We start from the raw sequence: 22,360 nt of genomic DNA on the forward strand, positions 1-22,360 counted from the left end.
AATTTATTTTATACAGACCCTGGGCACAGTCAGGTTTTGCCATTGTCAGTTCATGTACACACCCCCCACAACTTTCCCTGCTAATTGGCCTCTTCATAAACAAACGGTTCCTCTTTGATAAGGCTCACATTCTCACTCTCCTTTTCACTGCTCTAGATACATGGATACTATAACAACCCACTATTCCTTCATAATGGTGCACATGCTCCTAAGGACTGCAGTATTAGTTTCACAAGGTTCGGGGGACCGAGTGTGCACTAACGATTCCCAATGACTCCAAACTTGGGGCAGTTGTTGATTCTTCCACTGGAATTTGAGTTGATTCTTCCACTGGAGGAGCACTCATTAAATTAGGCTGTAAGTTAGTAGTTACCCCTAAAGTCTGTGAGCTCTGGGCAAAAAAGGTCAAGCACAGCATATCCCAAACGCCTAAATTAGGGAAAATTTTCCCACTATTCAAGAGAAGTGCCTTCTAGGAAATGTAGTCTCTTCCTGGGGGCTCATGGGAAATGTAGTCTCTTCCTGAGGCCTTATGGGAAATGGGTCTCTTCCTGGGGCCTTGTGGGAAATGTAGTCTTTTGCTGGGGGGGCTTATGGGAAATGTAGTCTTTTGCTGGGGGCTTATGGGAAATGTAGTCTTTTGCTGGGGGCTTATGGGAAATGTAGTCTCCCGTGCGCATAAACGTAGTCTCTTCCTACAGAGCAGCCCTGGGAAGCGGCGCTTCAGCGCCGTCGCGCAACCAGTCCTGGTCCTCGCCCCGGCCTTGCACTGGAAACAGCAGCGTAGAGAGGGTTGCACAAAGTCACTCATCAGCGCGAATGATGCGGTTCCTGAAGATCGGCTTCAGGTGTTGACGTTTACTGATGTTAAACGCGCTGTTCCTTGCGGACCGACGTGAAGGATGGACCGCTACCTGGGGGAGGGACTCGCAGAATGCCCGGCGCTCGGATGTGGGCGGGACTTCCGGCCGGCTGAGCCACGGGCCGCCGCCTGCATCCGCTTGCGGACTCGGGGCGTGGGTGAGCCTGTGCCGTCGGCGATGACGGCGCCAGCAGGCGGGCGCGGGTGGGCTCCCTTAGCGGACTTACTTGAGTTCCGACCGGAGCCCGTTACTGGGGGCAGCGGTAATAACCGGGGGAGAAGTGGCGTTGCCGGTGAAAAAAGAGCCTGCGGCGTGTGCGTCTGACACCTGGGTGGCTTTCCGCCCGCCGCCTGGGCGCGGGACGGGAAGGTCCGGGAGGGGCACAGCGTGCCCAGTGATGCTCAGGACTTCCTCCTGGCCTTGTGCTCTGGGGGCACTCCTGGTGGTGCGCAGCAGTTCTGGGAATTGAGCCGGAGTTGGCTGTGTGCAAGGAAGCACCCTAAACCATGTTCTCTCTCTGACCCCTGCTGTGAAAGTACATCGCTTTATCCATCATTTTTTTTTAATGTGTTGTTTTGTTTCTTTTAACTTTTTCTTTTTAGAAAAATCAGCTAAATTAGTTTAAGCATGAAGCTTGTACTTAGTGCTTGCAGATCACTCGGTTTAGTGCTCACGACCATTCTACCATTCCTGAGCCCAGTGTGACACAGTGAGTGGTTCTGCCTCTGCAGGGTTCTTCCAGCCTTCCAAAGGAACTAAGTTCTCACCATTCTCCCAAAAGCTATAGAATGAGCACCTCTGAGGTGAGTCCTTTATTCCTTTCTCATTTTGTATTGTATGGATTTTTGAGGTTTATAAGAATCCATACATTAAATGGGTAGATAAAAGTAAAGGTAATCTTTGGAAGATAGTTTCAGCATTAGCTTGTATGTCTGATGTTATAAATGATCTTTGTTGATGAGTGTATTCCCAGTTAGCAGGTTGTTTCAAGTTCAGCTTACTTACGTGCTTTAAATTGTATTGAGATCTCACTCAAGTATTTAGTTATCTCCAGAGTCATCCAGCGTTTAAATCCATCTGCATGTCCACAAGTATATTGAATGCAAAAGAAGTACATCTTCCTCACTATGAGCATTACCTACTTTTTCTTCTAATCTCAGTTCCATGATTGAGTTAGAAAAACCTCTGCTTGCTCCTCTGTTCTTTACCACTCACATGGAATACTCACAAGCGTGAATTTTTTTTTCACCCACCAAACTATTATATATAACACCAGCTGAGAATCTTACAATCTAACTCAACTCTAATTGCAGTCTGTATCAAGAAGTTGCATCATATCCCACAGGTTCAGGATTTGGTTTGACAGGACTGCTTCCCACCCCATTTCAGATTACAGCCATAAATTCAGGCTATCACTTGTGTGTCTCTAACCAATCAGTTACAGAGCAGGTGTTTCACTAACCCCCTCTCCCAGGATGAGAGAGAGGGGTTATAGGTGGGGTTTTTGCTTAGCTTATTAAACTCAGGGAAACACTTTTACTTATTGGTTGAAGGATGTGATAAAGGATGCAGATAAACAAGAGGAAGAGATAGTCAGTGAGGTCTGGAGAGTGGTGAACCTTCTATACTCATTGAACTGCAGGGTATCACCCCACTAACAGGTAAGCACATCGCCAGCCTGAAAAAAATCCCATTCTTGGGATTTTTATGGAGGTGTCATCATCAGTTGATCAATCAGTTACTCTTATTTCCATCTGCTCTTCCTTTCTAGAGCGGTAGATAAAAATTCTGACCTTCTGTTCTTTCTGTTCACCACCCTTCATCCAGGGCTTATCCATGATCCCCTCATTAGGCAAGGTTCTCCTCATGCTCTTACCACAGGATCTTACAAGGTTTAGGGAGCTCTTCTACGAACCTAGATCCAAGATAATAAGAATAAGAATATACAAGTCTTTTCCTTTTCTCATTATCAGTTGTTTATGCAGTTTCTTTATACAGCTGTACCAAAATAAAAACCAAAATTTAGACTGGAGCGAGAGCACAGTGGGGAGGGCGTTTGCCTTGCATGTGGCCGACCTGGGTTTGATTCCCAGCATCCTATATGGTTCCCCGAGCACCACAAGGAGTAATTTCTGAGTGCATGAGTCTGGAGTAACCCCTGTCATTAAATCTCCTTAGATCAGTCTCTTGTTTCTCTATTTCTCTTCTAAATCATTGCTTCCGAAAGACAAATGTGATCCTGGTTCATATTAATTTTTACTGTATATCTCCAGGTTTTACTTCTTTGGTTCCTATTTAGCATCTAACTCCAGATGTGGGTGTTTACCCTAGAGGACTGTGTCATGGGTAATAGAGATAGGAAGCCTTTGTAGAAGGACTATAATGGTGTGCATCCAACTTTATCATTAGTCGTTAACTGGCTCTCTCTATATTGATTTACAAATGCATACAAACACAGTAGGGCTTGTATAATTCTTTAGCTTTTCAGTAGTAGGAAACATGAAATAAAATAAATTTGCAAAGTTACGTTCTTTGTTTCTGAACCTTAAGACTGAAGAGAAAATGTATTGTTCCAGGTCTCGGTGTCATTCAAGGATGTGACTGTGGAGTTCAGCCAGGATGAGTGGCGGTACCTCGGTCCTGCTCAGAGGATGCTGTACAGAGAAGTGATGCTGGAAAACTACAGCCACCTCATTTCCATGGGTAAGCATACTGACCAGGTGACTCTGGAACGCACATAATTTCCTCCTTTGGCAATTTATAAATTACTTATTCAACAGAAAATATTAATTTTTACTGTATAATTTGGGGAATTTAAGAAATGTTTGTAGGTAAAGATAGGTGTGTTGTTGATGTAATGGCATGTAATGATTCTCTCACTCCAGATGTTTCCATGTAACTGTTTGCAATCATTCCTGTTCTCAGCTCCCACCCCTGTGCCCTCAATAATCTATCAACCAACCACTAATCCAGTTTCTACTGCATTGGTTTTGGGTTTTTAATTTATCTTTTATATTGAATCACTATGAGATATAGTTACAAAGCTGTACATGGTTTGGTTTCAGTCTGTATATAGTTTTCCAACACCTGTCCCTTCAGCAGTGTATAATCTCTTACCACCAGGGTCCCCAGTTTTCTTCCTGCCACGCCCCCCTCCTCCAGGTTGCCTCTGTTGCAGGCACTTCCCTTCTCCCTAGCTCCCTTTCTCCCTCCTCCCACCTTCTCTCTCTTATTGATATGGTTATTATGTTGATTGACTTGGTAGTGTAAACCATCCTTCCATCCCCAGGATAAATCTTCCTTGGTCATGTGACAAAGCTTGTTTTGCTGTTATTCTTGAAGCTGGATTTAGATCCAAAAGTTTGTCAAGCAAATCATAAGCTTCATCTGGTACTTTATCCCAGCCGTCTAAATTGGCAGTCACGATCACGATCATCCTGTTGTTTGTTGATTTCCTCGAGCAGGCACCAGTAACGTCTTCTTCTTCTTAGCCCTGAGATTTTTAAAAGAGTCATTTTAATGCTTTTTCAGGATTAGAAGAATGAGATCCATCATTGTTACTGGTATTTGGCATATTGAGTACAACATGGGAAGTTTGCCAGACTCTGCCGTGCGGGCAGGATACTTTTGGTAGCCTGCCAGGTTCTCCAATGGAAAAATAAGATAATAAGATGTCGCACGGCCGCAAATGCAGCCGCACACTTCCAGGAGCTGGGTTTTATAGTCTCTGCATCTTGGCCGTTGATGGGACCAACCTGGTGCTGGCAGCAGCTGGTGGGTGTGATACCTACCTATTGGAAGATGGGGGGTCTGGGTGGAGAAGGCCCAGTCCCAATCTGAGTAGGCTTGGAGACCTCAGCCCCAGGACCTGCATGCCTGGTTTCCTCTGCCAGTTCTTTCATGCATGAGGCCCGCCCGGATGTGTGGAGAGTGGTCCCAGCATGGCCGCGGCTGGCTCTGGAGGTCCTATTAATATGGCTATTAATATGATTAATTAAATTGTGCATATAAACAAATTTGAAGTCAGCCTGCAAATTTTAAGTAAGCTATCCTATAAAGGACTAAAATGCACAAAAAGGGGCTATATATTCATCAAAATCACCTCTACTACAGCCATTACTGTCTTCTTTATACAATGAATTCCCTGAGCACTGTTCTTCAGGTGTTTATGTAAGGTGGGAAGCTTTATGAACAGTCTTCTCAATAATATTTATTCTTCTCAATAATAATAATTATTCTCTTCATGTGAATAATCTGTCTCATGAAGAGCAGGTCTCTGTATATCATTTGTTAATTTGGGAGTATTAGAATCCAGACCCCTGAGCTTAAGAACCCACAGAGAGTTCTTAAGTCTCTTTTTAAAGCTTTTTAACCTTAAGTTTTTTAAAGATTGAACTTGTGATTATTATTCATTAGTAATGTTTGCTGTTGTGTATTGTGAAGTCATTGAAAGTTGTTTGTAATATTTGTATAAAATAAATAATTTATTTTAAAATGTTAGTATTTTTTATAGCAGATCCTAAAATCTGGAGCATAGGTTTTTGGACAAGCAATCTGATGTAGATCTTCCAAAGTAGCAAATTAGATCTTTAGTTTCCCTTATTCGGTCACTGCTGTGTTGATAAAGAAGCAGTGTTGGGGCTGGAGCAATAGCACAGCGGGTAGGGCGTTTGCCTTGCACGCAGACAACATGGCCAACACAGGTTCGATTCCCAGCGTCCCATATGGTCCCCCGAGCGCCGCCAGGAGCAATTCCTGAGTGCATGAGCCAGGAGTGACCCCTGAGCATCGCTGGGTGTGGCCCAAAAAGCAAAAAAAAAAAAAAAAAAAAAAAAGAAGCAGTGTTGTCCTAGCCTGTAATTTGGAGTTCAAGGCACAAGTCTTGAAAGTAATCAATATGATAGGGAGAAGGTATGTTGGGGTTTCTTCAAGCTATGTGTTCCGTTAATGGCTTGCTGCTGGTACCTGGTACCCATTCTTGTGGTAAAGAAAATTTCCTTCACTGTGGGTACACATTAGCATGCCAGAATCTCCTTCGTTATCGGATTTCACCAGACAAATCACTCCACCAACTAAGAATGGCCATGCACCACCACCCACAGAATCGAGAAAGAGCTATCAATCTGTCAATCCTGTCTGTGTCCGGGCCGGGTGAGGTTTCCCATGTTGAGTCAAATTAAGCCACAGGCTCCACTACTGGGCTGGAGCGATAGCACAGCGGATAAGGCCTTTGCCTTGCATGATCAACATGGCCAACCCGGGTTCAATTCTTCCGCCGCTCTTGGAGAGCCTGGCAAGCTACCAAGAGTATCATGCCCGCACGGCAAAACCTGGCAAGCTACCCGTAACGTATTCAATATGCCAAAAACAGTAACAAGTCTCACACTTTGTTGTGAGATGCTACAGATGCCCGCTCGAGCAAATAGATGAACAATGGGAGGACAGTGCTACAGTACTTTTTTTGTGGTGTCTCTGATTTGGGTATCAGGGTGATGTTTGCCTCATAGAAACTGTTTGGGAGTGTTTGTTCCTTTGCTTTCCTGGAAAAGTTCAAAAGGGATGGGTATTTGATCATTGTATAATTGAAACCCAAGCACAAAAATTTGTAAGTCTACAACTGTACCTCATGGTATCTCACTAATAAAAATTTTAAAAAGGGGCGGAGGGAGGGATTGGCATTAGGTCTTCTTTAAAGGTATGAAAGAGGGGCCGGTAGCAATAGCACAGCGGGTAGTGCCTTTGCCTTGCACGCAGCTTACCCAGGTTCAATTCCCAGTATCCCTTTTGGTCTCCTGAGTGCATGAGCCAGGAGTAAATATATAAATAAATGAAGGTATTAACGAATTCAGAAGTGAATTGATCTGGGCTTGGCCTTTTGTGGGGGAGGGGGCAGGGAGAATTTCAATTTCCTTGATAGTGATAGATCTATTCAGGTGTTACAGATCTTGTTCAGCCTTGGGAAGTTTTTGGAATCCAAGAATTTATCCATTTCTAGGTACTCTTATTTTGTGGCATAAAAAATACTCAAAGTTATCTCTGATGATCCTTTGAATTTTTTGTGATTTCTATTGTGATATCCCTCTTTCTTTTCTGATTCGGGCTATCAGGGTTCTCTGTTTGTGAGTCTTTCTGGTGGTTTATTGATCTTGTTTATTTTTTCAAAGAACCAGCTCTTTTTTGTATCACACAAGTACTTGTAGCTTGTGTTCTCATTTTTGTTTGCTCCATGAATCTTCTGGTTTTCTGTCTGAACCCACTTGCTCAGCAAGTGACCTGTTAATTGCCAGGTGTTTGATTGTCACTTCTGTGTGTGATTAAATTCTATTTTCAGTGCATCATGATCTTAAAAGATCATTGACACTATTTCCATCCTCTTGATTTTATGAAGCTGCGTCTTGTGGCCCAGTATGTGGTCACGGAGAATGTCCTGTGTGCATTAGAGAAGAATGTATTCGGCTTTTGGGAATGAAAAGCCCTGTAAATATCTACTAGCTTGCTCTCTTCCATTTCCTACTTCAAAGCCAGTATTTCTCTGCTGAGTTTTAGTCTCATTCTATTAAGAAGTGACAAAATGGTATAGACATCTCCAGTTACTGTTGTGTTGCTATCAGTGTCCTCCTTGAAGTCTATTAGCAGTGTTTTATGTATTTTGTTGGTCCCTCATTTGGTGCATATGTTTAGGATTGTGAGTTCTTCCTGATGTATATATCATTTAATTCTTAGGAAATTATCTTCTAACTTTTTTCAGCCTGAAGTCAATGTCACCTGATACTAGTACGACCACCCCAACCATTGTGGGGGAGTTGTCTGCTTGCAGAATTATTTTCCAACCTTTAGCTTTGAGTCTCTGTTTGATCTGACTATTCAAATGTGTTTTTGTAGGCAGCAAAATATTGGATTCAGTTTTTAATCTTATTTTGCCACTTTGTCTCTTAATTGGTATATTTAGGCCATTATCATTGGGAAAGATTATTGTCATGTGTCTTTGTGTCTTCTTTCTGTATAAGTTTGTTATGTTTATGTGGTTTATCTTGCCTAAGTTTCTGAGAACAGACGACTGGTTAAAGAAACTTTGGTACATCTACACAGTGGAACACTGTGCAGCTGTTAGAAAAGATGAAGTCATTAAATTTGCTTATACAAGTGAAGGTCATGGAGCGTATTATGCTAGTGAAATGAATCAGAGAGAGACAGTCATAGAATGACTGCACTCATTTGTGGAATATAAAATAACATAATATGAGACTGACACCAAGGATAGTAGAGACAAGGGCCAGGAGATTGTTCCATGGTTGGAAGCCTGCCTTATGAGCAGGAGGAGAAGGCAGCTGGGATAGAGAAGGAATCACTAAGTCAATGGTGTTTGGAGCGATTGTTTGGGATGGGAGATGTGTGCTCAAAGTAGATAGAGGAATGAATGTGATATCCTCTCAGTATCTATATTGCAAACCATAATGCCCAAAAGTTGAGAGTATGTGGGAAATTGTCATAGAGGCAGGGGACGGGCTGGGATGGGCGGGGGGAAATAATTGGGGACATTAATGGCGGAAAATGTGCACTGGTGGAAGAATGGGTGATCATTGTAAAGTAGCACCTTCAGTTTTTCTTTCAAAATTGATTTTGAGTCTGTGAAGTTCCTGAACTGTTGTTTATGTGTGAATTTATGTATCATTCCTTCAAATCTGAATGAGTCTGGATGGGTAAAATATTCTTGGTGAGGCCTTCGTTTCATTAAGGTTTTTTTTAACTGTGTCCCACTGTTGACCTCAGACCTGGAGGGTTTTGTTTGATTAAATCTGTAAATCTAAGGGATGCTTTTTGTAGACTTTCCTTTCATCGTGTTACTTTCAATGTTATATCTCTATGGTTTTCATCATTCTGAATCAGATATGTCTTGGAAGTTTGTTTGGGTTTCTTTCAGCTGGTACTCTTTGTGCTTCCTACTGCTCTGGGAACTTTCCAGCAATGATGTCTTTGACTGTAACTTCCTCATTGGATTCTTCTGGGAATCCAATCATACTTACGTTGTTCCTCTTGAATTTATCCTCAAGTGCTCTTGTGTACCATTCATTTTGAGTATTTTTGAACAGCATCTTCTAGTATTGCCTGAAGGTTTTCTGCATCCCCAAGCTCACTGATTCTGTCTTCATCTGCTGTTACTCTACTGGTGAGGGCTTCCATTGAGATTCCCTTTGACCTACCAAAAATCTTAATAATATTACTGCTTGTAATTTTCTTACTTCTGCTCTCATATCCTTCTGTGCTTTATTGGATGTCTGATTCATTGTTTGAGCTCTTTAAACATCCTTACCATTTCGTCTCAGTACTCTTTTATCAGAGAGATTATGTAGGTGGCTATTTCTTGTTGAGGCTTCAGGGCTCCTATCTTCATCCAGTCCTTGTGGTGGGGGTTCTCTGCTTTGTCCCCATGATGCCTGTGGTAGTCTGGAGGTGATTCTTTGCAGTACACTATCAGCATCACCTGCTTCACAATTATTGAGGACTCTGGAGGAACTTGGTAGGTGACAGTCTCTTCTTTCCCTGTCAAGAATATTCCCCCACCCCCTTTTCAGTTTGGTGTTTCTGTGTAATTATGTGGGGCTTCTTGCACTGATTCAGGTAATGGGTTCTTTGACCTCAACTTACTGCTGCTCATTGATTAGGGTTCTGGTGTTTCTTGCGCTCACCGCTACTTTTGTGGGTTTGCGGGGAGTGTTGATTGTAGTAGGACCTAATGGACTCCTGGCTTAATGTAGTTAGAGTAGCTAGGCTGCACTGGTCAGAGTTTATTGTAGGAGGCAGTGGATCTTAATGGGATATGGAGCGGGAGAGTAACTAGACATCCCGCTGGGAAAATCACACCCACTGCTAGTCTGACCTCTGGGAGGAGCCACGCATCAGTGGCCTTCAGGCCAGTTCCCTCTGGGGTGCTTGCAGCTATTGGCAGAGTATTGAGTCCCAACGTCTTGCTTGCTGAAAAGTTCCTTCCTGCTGGTCATTCACCGGCAAAGGCTTCAATGGGGCACTATGGCTGGGCACCTGCTTTGAAAACTATGACTACTGCTCACCTGACACCAGGATCAAAAGAAAGAATGGTGCAGCATCAACACATGCAGAAGTCTGGGAGGATGGTTTACAGGGAAAGGTATATATATATATTATACATGTGTGTATATATATGTACATTTTTTAAAGCTCATTCAGATATTTAACACAAGACTTACAGATTGGCAAATTGGGAACATTCTTTTGTATTTTCTCTTTGAAGCTTTTTGCTTAGTTTTTGGTTTGGGAGTTTTGTGCCACACCCAGCAGTGCTTACGGTCTTCTCCTGATTCTGCTCAGTAAACCATATGTGGTGCCAGCAGTCAAACCAGAGGTTTGAGTTTTTTATATAATCTAGAAATGATTACTGGTGATTAAATTCTTAAAATGCCAGTGTAGAACTGAAAAAGTGAAGATGTTGAGATGTTTAGTGTGGGAGGATTTGTGTCTAATTAGAAATACACTTTAGACTTTTTATACCACAGTAAATGTGAATCTTTATTGGAGTTTAATTTAGTTTTAGTTAGAGATTTAGGAATTTCAGGAGATTTATTTTAAGATTGGAACATTTATATATATATATATTTTTTCCACCTGAAAGATCCACCCCTCTCAGAGAGCCTGGCAAGCTGTCACACGACAGAGCCTGGCAAGCTCCCTGTGGTGTAAAAATAGTGCCAAAAATAGTAACAATAAGTCTCACAATGGAGACGTTACTGGTGCCTGCTCAAGCAAATCGATGAACTGGAAGACAGTGCTATAGCGTGCTACAGTGCTACCTGAAAGATAAACTGAGTATCTTTACTAGGTCTCTTGGGTTGCTGTACTTTTCCCCAAATTCAGATATCAAATTTCATGCATGATCCCATGTCCTAAATGACCTTTCCATTTACAGGATATTGCCTTATAAAACCAGAAGTGATCTTCAACCTGGAACATGGAAGAGACCCATGGTTATCGGAAGATGAATTTCTAAACAGGAGTTGTCCAGGTGAATGTTTGGAAAGCTAAATCCAAAATGAGGTCAATGATAGGCATCCTTAGGAAGCATCTTTACAAATAAGTAGATATAATAAAACATGGTTATAATATTTGAGATCCTATGTAATTTCATTTTCTTATTTTTTAAACTGAGCGGCGGTATATTATTTCTACCTGCCAAGTAAGTTAATTTGACAACTATTACCACAAAAGATTATAAAGTCATTTAAAAAGGAAAGCTAATGCTGGGAAAAGGGAGATGGAATAGTAACTTGATCAGTGTCGTTATAAATCACTAAGCTCTGAAAAATAAGAGTTGCAAAATGTATAAGTAAGTGTAATTATTATAAAATTAGAAACAACTATTACCATTATTAGGAAAACACTCAGTTAATAGAAAAAAATCTTAGCACTGCAAAATCAGAAGTCACCACATTGTCAAATGATATCACGTCAAAATTCTATTATAAAAGAACCTGTGGCCAGAGGAGACAGCACAGGCATGCAGTCCCCTTGGCTCCATTCCTAGCATCACACACTGTCCTCTGAGCACAGCCAGGGGTCACTTGTGAGCTCATATCAGGAATAGCCCCTGGCCACCACCATCTTTAGAGATGTCTCCATTTTTCCTTTTCTTTCCTTTTTTTTTTTTAAATTTAATTTCTATTAGTGAAACACTATGGGGTACAGTTGTAGACTTACAAACTCTCATGCTTGGGTTTCAGTTATACAATGATCGAGTATCCATCCCTCCACCAGTGCCCATTCTCTCCCACCGATGATCCCAGTAACCCTCCCGTCCTCGCCACTCCATGCCCCCCACTGCCCCACCTCTGTGGCAGGGCATTCCCTTTTTCTCTCTCTTTTCTTTAGGGTGTTGTGGCTTGCAATAGAGGTATTGTGTGGGCATCATGTTTTGTCTGTAGTCTACTTTCAGCACGCATCTCCCATCCTGAGTGTGCTGTTCTCTTTACTTAGTCTTCCCTTCTCTATCTAAGCTGCCTTTTCCCCTAGCATGTGCTGCCAGCTTCCAAGCCATGGAGCAAACCTCCTGGTACTTATCTCAACTATTGTTGGATGTTAGTCTCCCATTCTGTTACTTTATATTCCACAGATTCCATATATTCTATGTCTGTCCCTCTCTTTTTGACTCATTTCAAGATGTCTCCATTTTTCAAAGAGGCTTGAAGTAAGCAACATTCCCACCAGTGGTAACACTTCTTTTTCTGCCTCTGGTTTTCACTGGTGTGAGGTGATAACTTCATTGTCATTTTGAGTTGCATTTCAGTCATATTCAGTGAAAATGAGCACTTTTTTCATATTCCCCTTAGTCATTTTTAAGTCATCTTTAAAGAACTGTTGATCTCCCAACATTTTAAATGGGATTCTCTTAAATTGAGTTTTGAGAGTGCTTTGTATGTTTTAGATATTAGCTGTTTATGTTTGAATGTTTTCTCCCAAACATTGGAACATCTTAGTTTCCTTTCACAGTGCAAAAGCTTTTTGATTTGATATAGTACGATTTGTTTTTCTTTTGTTTTCTTTGCCAATGGGGCTAATATCACTGAAGACTGCTCTGAGGTCAGTATATTGGTGGGTCCTGCCTGTATTTTTCTGAGTATATTTTATTGAAACAGGTTTGAGGGGCCAGAGTGATAGTACAACTGGTAATGTGTTTGCTCTATATGCAGCCGACCCAGGTTTTATCCTAGTACCCCCTAATTGTCTTAGGAGCCAGACAGGAATAATCCCTAAGCTCAGCCAGGAGTAAGCCCTGCGTATGGTCTGGTTCCGCACCCCTCAAAAAGAATGAAGAAGAAGGAACAGGCTTAATATTTAAGCCTTAAATCCACTTGTAATTAACCTTTGTGAATAGTGTGAGGTAGGGGTCTTTTTCATTTGGTTTGTAGCTACCCAGTTTTCCCAGCTTCATTTTTGGGGAAAGACTCTCCTTGTTCTATTTCCTGTATCTAGTCCCTTTGTTGTAAATAAACTGCCCATACATTGAAGCGTTTATCTCCAGACTTTAAGTTCTATTCCATTGATGAAGATCTGACTTTGTATTTATACCATGCAAATTTAATTTACTGTAGTAAAGAATAAGGTCTAGGAATGCAGTTCCTCTAGGTTTCCTATTTCTTAGGGTTGCTTTGGTGCATTGGAAGTTCTGTGGTTTAAACACACAAATTTTACAAGTATTTGTTCTGTGTCCTTAAAACATTTCCTGGGAATTTTGGGTGGTTTTTGTGTTTGGGTTGGTCTGGGTTTTTGTTTGTTTGGGGTTTTTTGTTTTGTTTATTTTTTCTTGGTTTTGGTTTCAGGGGCATACCTAGTGATACTTGGGGTCTTATTCCTGGCTCTGTGCTCAGGAATTGCTCCTGGCAGTGGTCAGGGGATCCCGTGTAACAATTCTGGGTTGACCATATGCAAGACAAGTTCTCTACCCACTGTACTGTCACTCCAGCCCCTTCCCTGGAAGTTTTGATGGAACCGCATTACTCCTGTAAATCAATCTGAGTAATAGGTAAGATGGCCATTTTAATGCTGTTGATTTTCATGGATGTTAATCCATGAACCCAAAATATGTTTCAATTTCCTTGTGTCCCCTTTTATTTCTTTCCAAATTTATAATTTTAACTAAATGTCTTTCACCTCCTTTGTTAAATTGATTTCCAGATATTTTAGTTTCTTTGACACCGTCATAAATGGGACTTTTTAAAAAAGCTTTTCTCTTTTACATCATGGATAGCATGTAAGATTCCAACAGACTTCTATGTGTTTTTGCAGCCTGTTGCAACTAAGCTATATATAAATTTATTATTTGTGACTTTTTTAGTGAACTCTATATAGAATATTAAGTAGTAGAAAGTAGCATTAGATTACTAATCTCAATTCCTTTGATTTTTCTTGCCCGCTTGCTATAGGAAGGCCTCCCAATGCTGTGTTGAACAGTAGGGGTAAATTCAGTAGACACCCTTGTCTTCTACCTACCCATAAATGAAAAGCTCTCCATTTTTCCCATTAAAGATGACTTTTTGTTGCAAATAACCTTTACAATATTGAGGTAAATTCTTTCAATTTCTGTTTAGTTAAGAGTTTTCATCATGAATGGCTGTTCGATCTTGTCAGATTCTTTCTCTGCATCTATGGAGATGATCATCTGCCTTTTTTATATATAAAATAGTTCACAATATTTGATTACATTTAATATTTGAACACCAACCCCACCAACATTACACCTTCCCACCACCATATTTCAGATGTTTCCATCCCTGAATCGCAATCCCTGCCCCAAAGCAGAACTGAAATAAATTTAATTTGTATTGTTTGTTATGAAAAACCACTGAAAATGCTCTGAAAAAGTTTCCTTAGAGGAAAAAGTGTGAAGAGTGTTCTATTTCACCCAGGGGCCATTAAGTCCTTCTATAAGAGATCGCTAACATGTTGTTAAAGGTTGAGCCTGTGTGCTTATATATCTGTAAAAGAAAAAAATACTTCCCTCTAAGATGGTTGCTTCCTACTTTAAACCCCATCAGATGTGGTGCAGAATTCTTTAAGTATGGGTGGTGTGAGGTATGACTTGCGGCCGCTCAGTTGGGGAATAGGTTCAGAGTGTGGAGAGCAACCATGAGCAAGGCAGCAGTTGAATTCTGGAGGTTTTCGGCTGCTGGGGCTGGGTCTCTTGGGGCAGGGAGGGGTCTCACCCCAGCCCAGTCTGGGGTACCCCTAATGAGACAGCACGTGGGGGTCTGGCGTCATGGTTATGGCATCACGGTCACGGTCACGGTCCTCCCGTTGTTCATTGATTTGCTTGAGCGGGCCCAGTAACGTCTCCATCATGTGACTTGTTGTTACTGTGTTTGGTACATTGAACACGTCACGGATAGCTTGCCAGGCTCTGCCGTGCAAGCGAGATACTCTCGGTAGCTTGCCGGGCTCTCCAAGAGGGGCGGAGGAATCAAATTCGGGTCAGCCATGTTCGCCGCTTGTAAGGCAAATGCCCTACAGCTGTGCTTATGGCATGTGTCATGATATGCTCTCTTCTGGGAGAGAAGGACATGCACCTCTGGATCGTAGCCAGTGTTGACATTATCTGGTGCCAGCCAGCGGTGACTTAGTGGTGTGACTGCTGAGTTGCCGGAAATGGGGATATGCAGGGAATCCCCATTCCCTGTTCCATTGAACCCAGAGTTTTCAGTCAAAAAGGATCATTTGCTTTTTGTCCTTCCTATTGGTTTTGGGCCATACCATGCTGTGCTCAGGGAACTTCCTGTGAGAGCCCAGGGGGACAGGGACAGTACAGTGCCAGGGATGAACCTCGATTAGCTGCATGCAAGACAAGAACCATTAACTGTCTCTCTGACTTTTGATTTTTATTGATATGTATTACTTTAATTATTGTACACATATTGAGCCATATTGCATCCCTGGGATAAATCCTTGGTATTGATGCACAATGCCTAATGCATTTTATTGAGGAGCTTTGCATTCATTTTCATCAGGTGTTTTGGTCTGATGTTTTCTCTTTTAATATGTCTCTCAGGTTTTGCAATTAAGGTAATGTTGGTCACATAGAAATCTGAAATTTTTTTTTCACCACTTTCTGAACAAACTTGTAAAGAATGGATAAAAAGCCGGGATGACAAGGGAGGTTAGAGGGAAGGAGAGAGCAAGATGGAGAGAGAGAGACAGAGAGAGAGAGAGGCAGGGAGGGTGTGGCAGGAGGGATGCTGAGGACTTTGGTGGTGGGAAATGTACACTGGTTTAGGGATGGGTGTTGAAACATGCTTTGATAGAAAATATATTTTAAAATTTAAATAGAATTTAAATAGTTATTTGGTGGAATCTGGTTTTCTCTAATGTCATGTAATATCATCTGAAAATTATAATAGTTCAGTTTTCTTTCCCTACCCTACACCTATGTCCTTACTATGCCTTGGATGCGAATAATACCATATTGAATAATAATAGAAAGAATAGATCTCCTCATCATGTGCTTAATTTTAGTGCAAGCATTTGCGGTTCCCACCATTAACTGGAACATTAACTGTGGATTTGTTAAAATTACCTTTACTATATTAACAACTAAGGTCCTCCTATCCCCATTTTGTTGAAAGTTTTTATTATGAATTGTTGCTGAATCTTGTCAAAGACTTTCTCTGCATCTGTTGATGTGGTCAGCTTTTTGTTGCTGTTGTTGTTAATGTGATGTCACATTTATTTACATATATGGAACTATCCTTGGGATAAATCCCACTTGGTCGTGGTGTATAATTCTTTTAATATGTTGTTGATTTTGGTTCACTAACATTTTGTTGAAGCACATTGGTTTGTGGCTTTCTATTTTATTGATAGGGCTGCCTCTGTCAGCTTTGGGTGTGTAGTGTTGGCCTAACAGAAACTGTTGAAATGAATGTCTATTTCTCATTTTACTGAAAAAAAAAAAACTTGACAAGATTAGGTAGCGCATGGGACCTTCTTAAAGATTTTGAAGAACACTAGCAGAACAGGATTTGTTTGGGAGGAAAGTTTGAGTATAGTTTGAATTTCTGTACGTTATTTGTCTATTCAGGTTTCTGTTTCCTCCTAATTCATTTTCAGGAGATTGGAGGATTTTGAAAATGTTTTATTTCTCTCGGAGAGCCCGGCAAGCTACCGAGAGTATTCGATATGCCAGACACAGCAAACAACAAAGTCTCCAATGGAGACGTTACTGGGCCCGCTCGAGCAAATCGACGATCAACGGGAGGTCCTTTACCTTACCTTTACCTTTATTTCTTCTAGATTCTCCAATTTCGTGGCATTAAGTTGTTCATAATAGATCTTTACTCCAATGGAGACGTTACTGGGCCCGCTCGAGCAAATCGACGATCAACGGGAGGGCCTTTACCTTTACCTTTATAATCTTTCATATTTCTGTTATCTTTTGTAACTTCTTTCTTTTTTTTTTCTTTTCGGGTCACACCCAGTGATGCACAGGGGTTACTCCTGGCTCTGCACTCAGGAATTACTCCTGGCGGTGCTCAGGGGACTATATGGGATGCTGGGAATCAAACCCGGGTCGGCTGCATGCAAGGCAAATGCCCTACCTGCTTTGCTGTCACTCTAGCCCCTGTAACTTCTTTCTTTTCATTTCAGTATAATTTATTAGTACAGTCTTATTTTTTTCCTTTGTGAATCTAGCTAAATATCTCTATTCTTTTGGAAAAACATCTCTGGCTCTCATTTTTTTCTCTCTTTGACCCAATCATTTTCCATATATGTTTTATCTCCAGATTTTTTTTCCTCCAGCTTTCTTTATAGATTCTATAGGACTCTTAGAAGTTTTTTATTATTCATTTCTGCCCTTATAGCATTCTCGTCTGAAAAGATACTTTCTTTTCAATTTCAATGTTCATGGCTTTATTGACATTAGTTTTGTATCCCAGCATATGGTCTGCTATGGAGCATTTTCCATGTTCATTGGAGAAAAATGTGTAGTTGACTTTCTGTTGATCGATATCCCTATAAGTGTGTATTTAATGTATTTTTCTAGATGATTATTTAAAGCTGATTCATTTATTTTGTTTTGTGGGATTGTTATATTACAGTTTTCTACTGGTAAGGTGATGGGTGTTGGAACACTATGAAACTCAGTCATGAACAGTTTTGAAACTGTGTATCTCACAGTGATTCAATAAAAATATTTTTCTAAGTTTTCTGCTACTGTTGGTTGAGCTCACTCTTTAAAAGCTGCTATTTATACTTTATGAAACTCCTTCATTTGCTGCATAGATCTTAACATGTTATAAATCTTTTTATGTTGAATTCTTTATTATTATATACTGTAAATTCATAGGTTTCATTCCTTTTTAGTTTCTGTATTTTCTCTGATAAAAATGTGGCACCCAGATTTTTTTTCCAGAAATTTTACTTTGAGTCTGTGTTTATGTTAGAAGCTCAAGTGTCTCTCTTAAAAGTAGCACATGCTTGGATTTTTGTTTTCTGATCTGTCTGACTACTCTCTGCCTTTTGATTGATAATTTTGTGCCACTAATGTTTAGTAAAATCATAAAATTACTGGGGCAGGAATGGTATCACAGCGGGTAGGGCGTTTGCCTTGCACGCTGCCGACCCAGGTTCGATTCCCAGCATCCCATATGGTCCCCTGAGTACTGGCCAGGAGTATTTCCTGAGTCTGAGTGCAGAGCCAAGAGTAACCCCTGTGCATCGCTGGGTATGACCCAAAAAAGCAAAAAAAAATCATAAAATTACTTAAAAGTATATTTTATGTATGTGGATACTGGTTTGTATCTTTGTCTTGTTGGCCTCTTTTTGTTACCCCCTTTCTGTTGATACCTGCTTGCTGTGTGATGATCAATTTCCATTTAACTTTCATGTTTTCTATGTATATAATGATTTGAGATTGTCAGGAAATTTGCATTTGAAATGTTAAGTATATATTCCTAAGTTTTAAACAAACAAGTAACTAAGTTTATTACGACATGTCCCATTATTACTCCTTCTTTTCCACATTTCATGTTTTTAGTTTTCTTGCCACTTACATAGGGTAACTTTGCCTTTTGTAGAAGACCATTTACAAGTTCTTACAGAGCTGGTCCAGTGGATTTAAATCTTTTAGCTCTTATTTGTATAAAAATCTTTTTATCAGTTCTTCAGACTAACAGATAGGATTGTTACCTGTTTACTATCCTTGCTTGGATGGCTTTTTTACTTAGAAATATCATATACCATTTAGTTTTATTATTCTATTTAACATGAGTCTTTGCTTTATTCTTCTGCTTTTAAAAATCTATCTTTGGCATTTACCATTTAAGTGTTTTGGTTCAGGTTTTTTGTTTTTAATGCTGGGCTTCCTGTATTTGAATGTCTCCATCTTCATACTGGGGACAAGCTATAATTTCACACTAGTTCTTTGCTTTTCTTGCATCCCTCTTTCTGTAAGCCCTATGATGTGAATGTTTTATTTTTTTGTACTGCTCTCCCATTTCATATATTTTCACTTTTAATTCTTTTTTTAATTTATTTCCCTTATCCTTCAGCAAACTGATTTATTCTCCCAGTTTTTGGTATTCTAATGCTGAACCCCTTTATTGTTTTTTATTAGCTAAATGACTATTCCTTAGCTCAGAAATTTCTGAGCACATTTTTCTTTCATGCAAAAAGCACTGTAGATATTACTTTGTGACTAGGTACTTGGATCTGACCTGCCTACATACTTGCATCCCTCCCCAATGGCTCCACATAACTAACAGAAATAAATTTAATGAAACTCATTTCAATACTGAAAATGAAAAAACTGGGGCTGAGCAAAAGTCCTTTTACTAAAATCAGTGGTCTTATTTTTTTTAACTTTATTTAAGCACCATGGTTTACACTGTTCACAATACAGTTGTTTTAGGTATTCAGTATTCCAACAGCAGTCCCACCACCTCTACCAGTGTTCCTAGTATCCAACTTTCTTGGCAGACACTAACTTACTTCATATTGTTTATTACAACAACATCTCATAACGGTGTTGCTAAAGTCATGACTTGGGGATTTACTGAACTATTAGGTATATATTGGACCTTCTGTGTTACAGTTTTCACTCATCGAGCTTAGTGGGCTTCTACTCAGTTTTCCCATCTAATTCTCTTGTCTTTCCTGTGCTGTCAGCTCTGTGAAGTTTGGAGTGGTTGCTTGGCCACATGTGGCTGAACACTTCAGGGGCTTTGCAGCTGGACTGAGCAAGTGCAGATTTCTCACTGTCCTCTCTGAGATCAGTCCTGAAGCTGGGACTTCTGGCCATGGAAGGAACTGGATATGGGTGGGTGGAGTGTTGGACCTTCGGCAGGGCAGGTTTGCCCCCATTCTGCCTCGGGTTTAAAAATCTTGGCCAGTGGTAGCCAGGCCTTCCTGGAGTAACACAGCTTCCAGTGTATCTCTGAGATCATTCCTGAAGCTGGGCTATTTCTCTGGCAGTGGCAGAAGTTAAGTGTGAATGGGTGGAGCCCTGGACCTTTCACAGAATGGGGGCTCTGTTTTTTGGGGATTTTTTTTAAGTTTACTGCACATCAGTTATTTTTTATACTTAGTCATTTTACTATAGCATGGTAATATTTTCCATATAAGGGTGCTTTCATTAATTCTGTGGTTGTAAAAATGTCAGTAGAAATTTTGAAAATTTGTTTGGAAGTGAGTTTGTGGGGTAGGGAATGAGAGGGAGGGGTCTTAGGGTCCTTGGAAGGAAGGAAGATGAGTATACTAGTGATGTGGTGTTGGAATAATGTGTTTAAGAAATCATTAGTAGTATTGTAAGCCATAAAATCTTAAATCTTAGTTAAGGGTAAGCCATAGAATCTCAGTTAAGGGCCAGAGTGAAAATACAGTGGGTAGGATACTTGCTTTGCATGAGGCTAACCCAGGTTCAGTTGGTGGCACCACATATGGTCCCTCAAGACTAACCAGGATTGATCCCTGAGAAAAGAGCCAGGAATAAGTCCTGAACTTATCCTGCAAATTATGACCCCCAAAATTAAAAAAGAACCTCAATTAAAAAAATAAAATTTTTTTAAAAGAAATTACCTGTGTAATAAATCTACCCTTACTGTCTCTTCAGGTATTCATGTGGAAAAGAGCCACCCTGAATTTAAAAAAGAATGTAATAAAATTGGGGGCAATTTCAGTGAAGTTACTGAACTTCAGAGAATTGAAACAGGAAGTGAAACTTTTAATCAAGACATACATTTTCAGCAGTTCCCAAGAACTCACACCGGAGTGAAATCTCTTGAGGGTGGAAACACCCTGTACCACTGTTTAGCCATGACCATACAAAAGACAACTCACATACTAAAGCCATCTTCTGATCAAGATGTCTCCTCTAGGGAAACTTTCCTTTCTCAGTCAGCCTTTACTGTGCATCAGAGAACTCACAAAAGAAGAAAATATTATAAATGTAGTGAATGTCAAAAAGCCTTCACTAGAAAGTCATGCCTTAGTGTTCATCAGAGAATACACACAGGGGAAAAACCTTATGAATGTATTGAATGTGGTAAAACTTTCAGCCACAAGTCAAGCCTTGGAACTCATCAGAGAATTCACACTGGGGAGAAACCATATGAGTGTAATGAATGTGGCAAAACCTTTAGCCTGAAGTCAAATCTGAGAATTCATCAGAGAATTCACACTGGGGAGAAACCATACAAATGTAATGAATGTGGCAAAGCCTTCAGCCAGAAGTCAGGTCTTGGAAGTCATCAGAGAATTCACAGAAGAGAGAAGCCCTATAAATGTGATGAATGTGGGAAAACTTTCAGAGAGAAATTAAACCTTACGGATCATCAGAGAATTCACACAGGGGAGAAACCCTATGGGTGTAATAAATGTGGTAAAACTTTCAGCCGTAAATCGAGCATTGTAACACATCAGACAACTCATGCAGAGGAGAAACCCTATAAATGTGATGAATGTGGGAAAACTTTCAGGCAAAAGTCAAACTTTAACATACATCAGAGAATTCACACAGGGGAGAGACCTTATGAATGTAATGAGTGTGAGATGGCTTTTACATCCATGTCCTACCTTAGAATGCATCAGAGATTTCACACAGGGGAGAATCTCTATGAATGTAATGAATGTGGAAAAACTTTCACACGGAAATCAATCCTTGGAATACATCAGAGAAGTCACACAGGAGAGAAGCCCTATAAATGTGATGAATGTGGGAAAATGTTCAGCCAAAAATCAAACCTTGGAATACATCAGAGAATTCACAAAGGTGAGAGACCCTATGAATATAATGAACGTAGTCATGCGTTTATCTACCTACCATACTTGAGAACTCATCAGAGAATTCACACAGTGGAAAGTACCCATATATGTACTGAGTGTGGTAAAACTTTTAGTCGAAAGAAAAGACTTGGAAAGCATCAGAAAACTCACTCAGAGAATAAGCACAATAAATGCATTGAATGTGAATTTGGCATTCATCAACTATTCTCTCCTCTAGAAATGGCAGAAAATGTATGAAGTATACATACCCTATTAATGTGGGGAAATTTTCAGTTATGGAAACCTATGAAATAAACAAGTGGGTTTTTTGTTTGTTGTCTATAATATGTTTATTAGCTAAACCCTGAAAAGCCAAACATTAATACTGTGATAGGGCTTGCATCACTATTATGAAGGGGTCTTCCAAAAACAAAAGCCTCAAAGAGATGTTTAGATATTGGATATTTATACTATTTTTCCAAAAGGGCAGTATATTTGTAGAGAATTAATAGTAAACAATAAGGAGTTTTGAATTTTAGAGATTTTATGACAAGATGAGTACTCATGAAGTCAGTGATAAATTATTAATATTTGTAAAGCTCTAAGTTGGTGCCATTTCTTTTTTTAACAAAGCAACATTTATAGCACAGCGGTAGGGCGTTTACCTTGCACGCAGCCAACATGGCCGACCCGAGTTCGATTCCTCCGCCCCTCTGGGA

General features: G+C 40.3%; 1 protein-coding gene across 4 annotated transcripts; it reads left to right on the forward strand.

Moving 5' to 3' along the window:
* The first annotated feature begins 1,039 nt into the window (after positions 1–1,039).
* On the forward strand, positions 1,040–21,970 carry LOC130042720 (zinc finger protein OZF-like). Of its 4 annotated transcripts, XM_056134888.1 has the most exons (5): positions 1,040–1,125; positions 1,595–1,666; positions 3,440–3,566; positions 10,804–10,899; positions 20,491–21,970. In XM_056134888.1, exons 2-5 carry the CDS (start codon positions 1,652–1,654, stop codon positions 21,897–21,899), a joined length of 1,647 nt encoding a protein of 548 aa, XP_055990863.1. In that variant the 5' UTR covers positions 1,040–1,125; positions 1,595–1,651; the 3' UTR covers positions 21,900–21,970. The 4 variants fall into 4 exon arrangements, with proteins under 4 accessions (XP_055990863.1, XP_055990865.1, XP_055990864.1 ...); XM_056134890.1 differs by lacking the exon at positions 1,595–1,666 and having other exon boundaries at positions 1,090–1,125; XM_056134889.1 differs by lacking the exon at positions 1,040–1,125 and having other exon boundaries at positions 1,466–1,666; positions 3,414–3,566.
* The last annotated feature ends 390 nt before the right edge of the window (positions 21,971–22,360 follow it).

The sequence above is a fragment of the Sorex fumeus genome, unplaced genomic scaffold (genome assembly GCF_029834395.1).
Source record: "Sorex fumeus unplaced genomic scaffold, SorFum_2.1 ptg000109l, whole genome shotgun sequence".
In the NCBI taxonomy this organism is placed as follows: domain Eukaryota; kingdom Metazoa; phylum Chordata; class Mammalia; order Eulipotyphla; family Soricidae; genus Sorex; species Sorex fumeus.

Coding starts and splice junctions, on each gene's coding strand:
- LOC130042720 (XM_056134888.1), top strand. Junction 3,567..10,803: donor CAGCCACCTCATTTCCATGG/GTAAGCATACTG, acceptor TTCCATTTACAG/GATATTGCCTTATAAAACCA. Junction 10,900..20,490: donor TCTAAACAGGAGTTGTCCAG/GTGAATGTTTGG, acceptor CTGTCTCTTCAG/GTATTCATGTGGAAAAGAGC.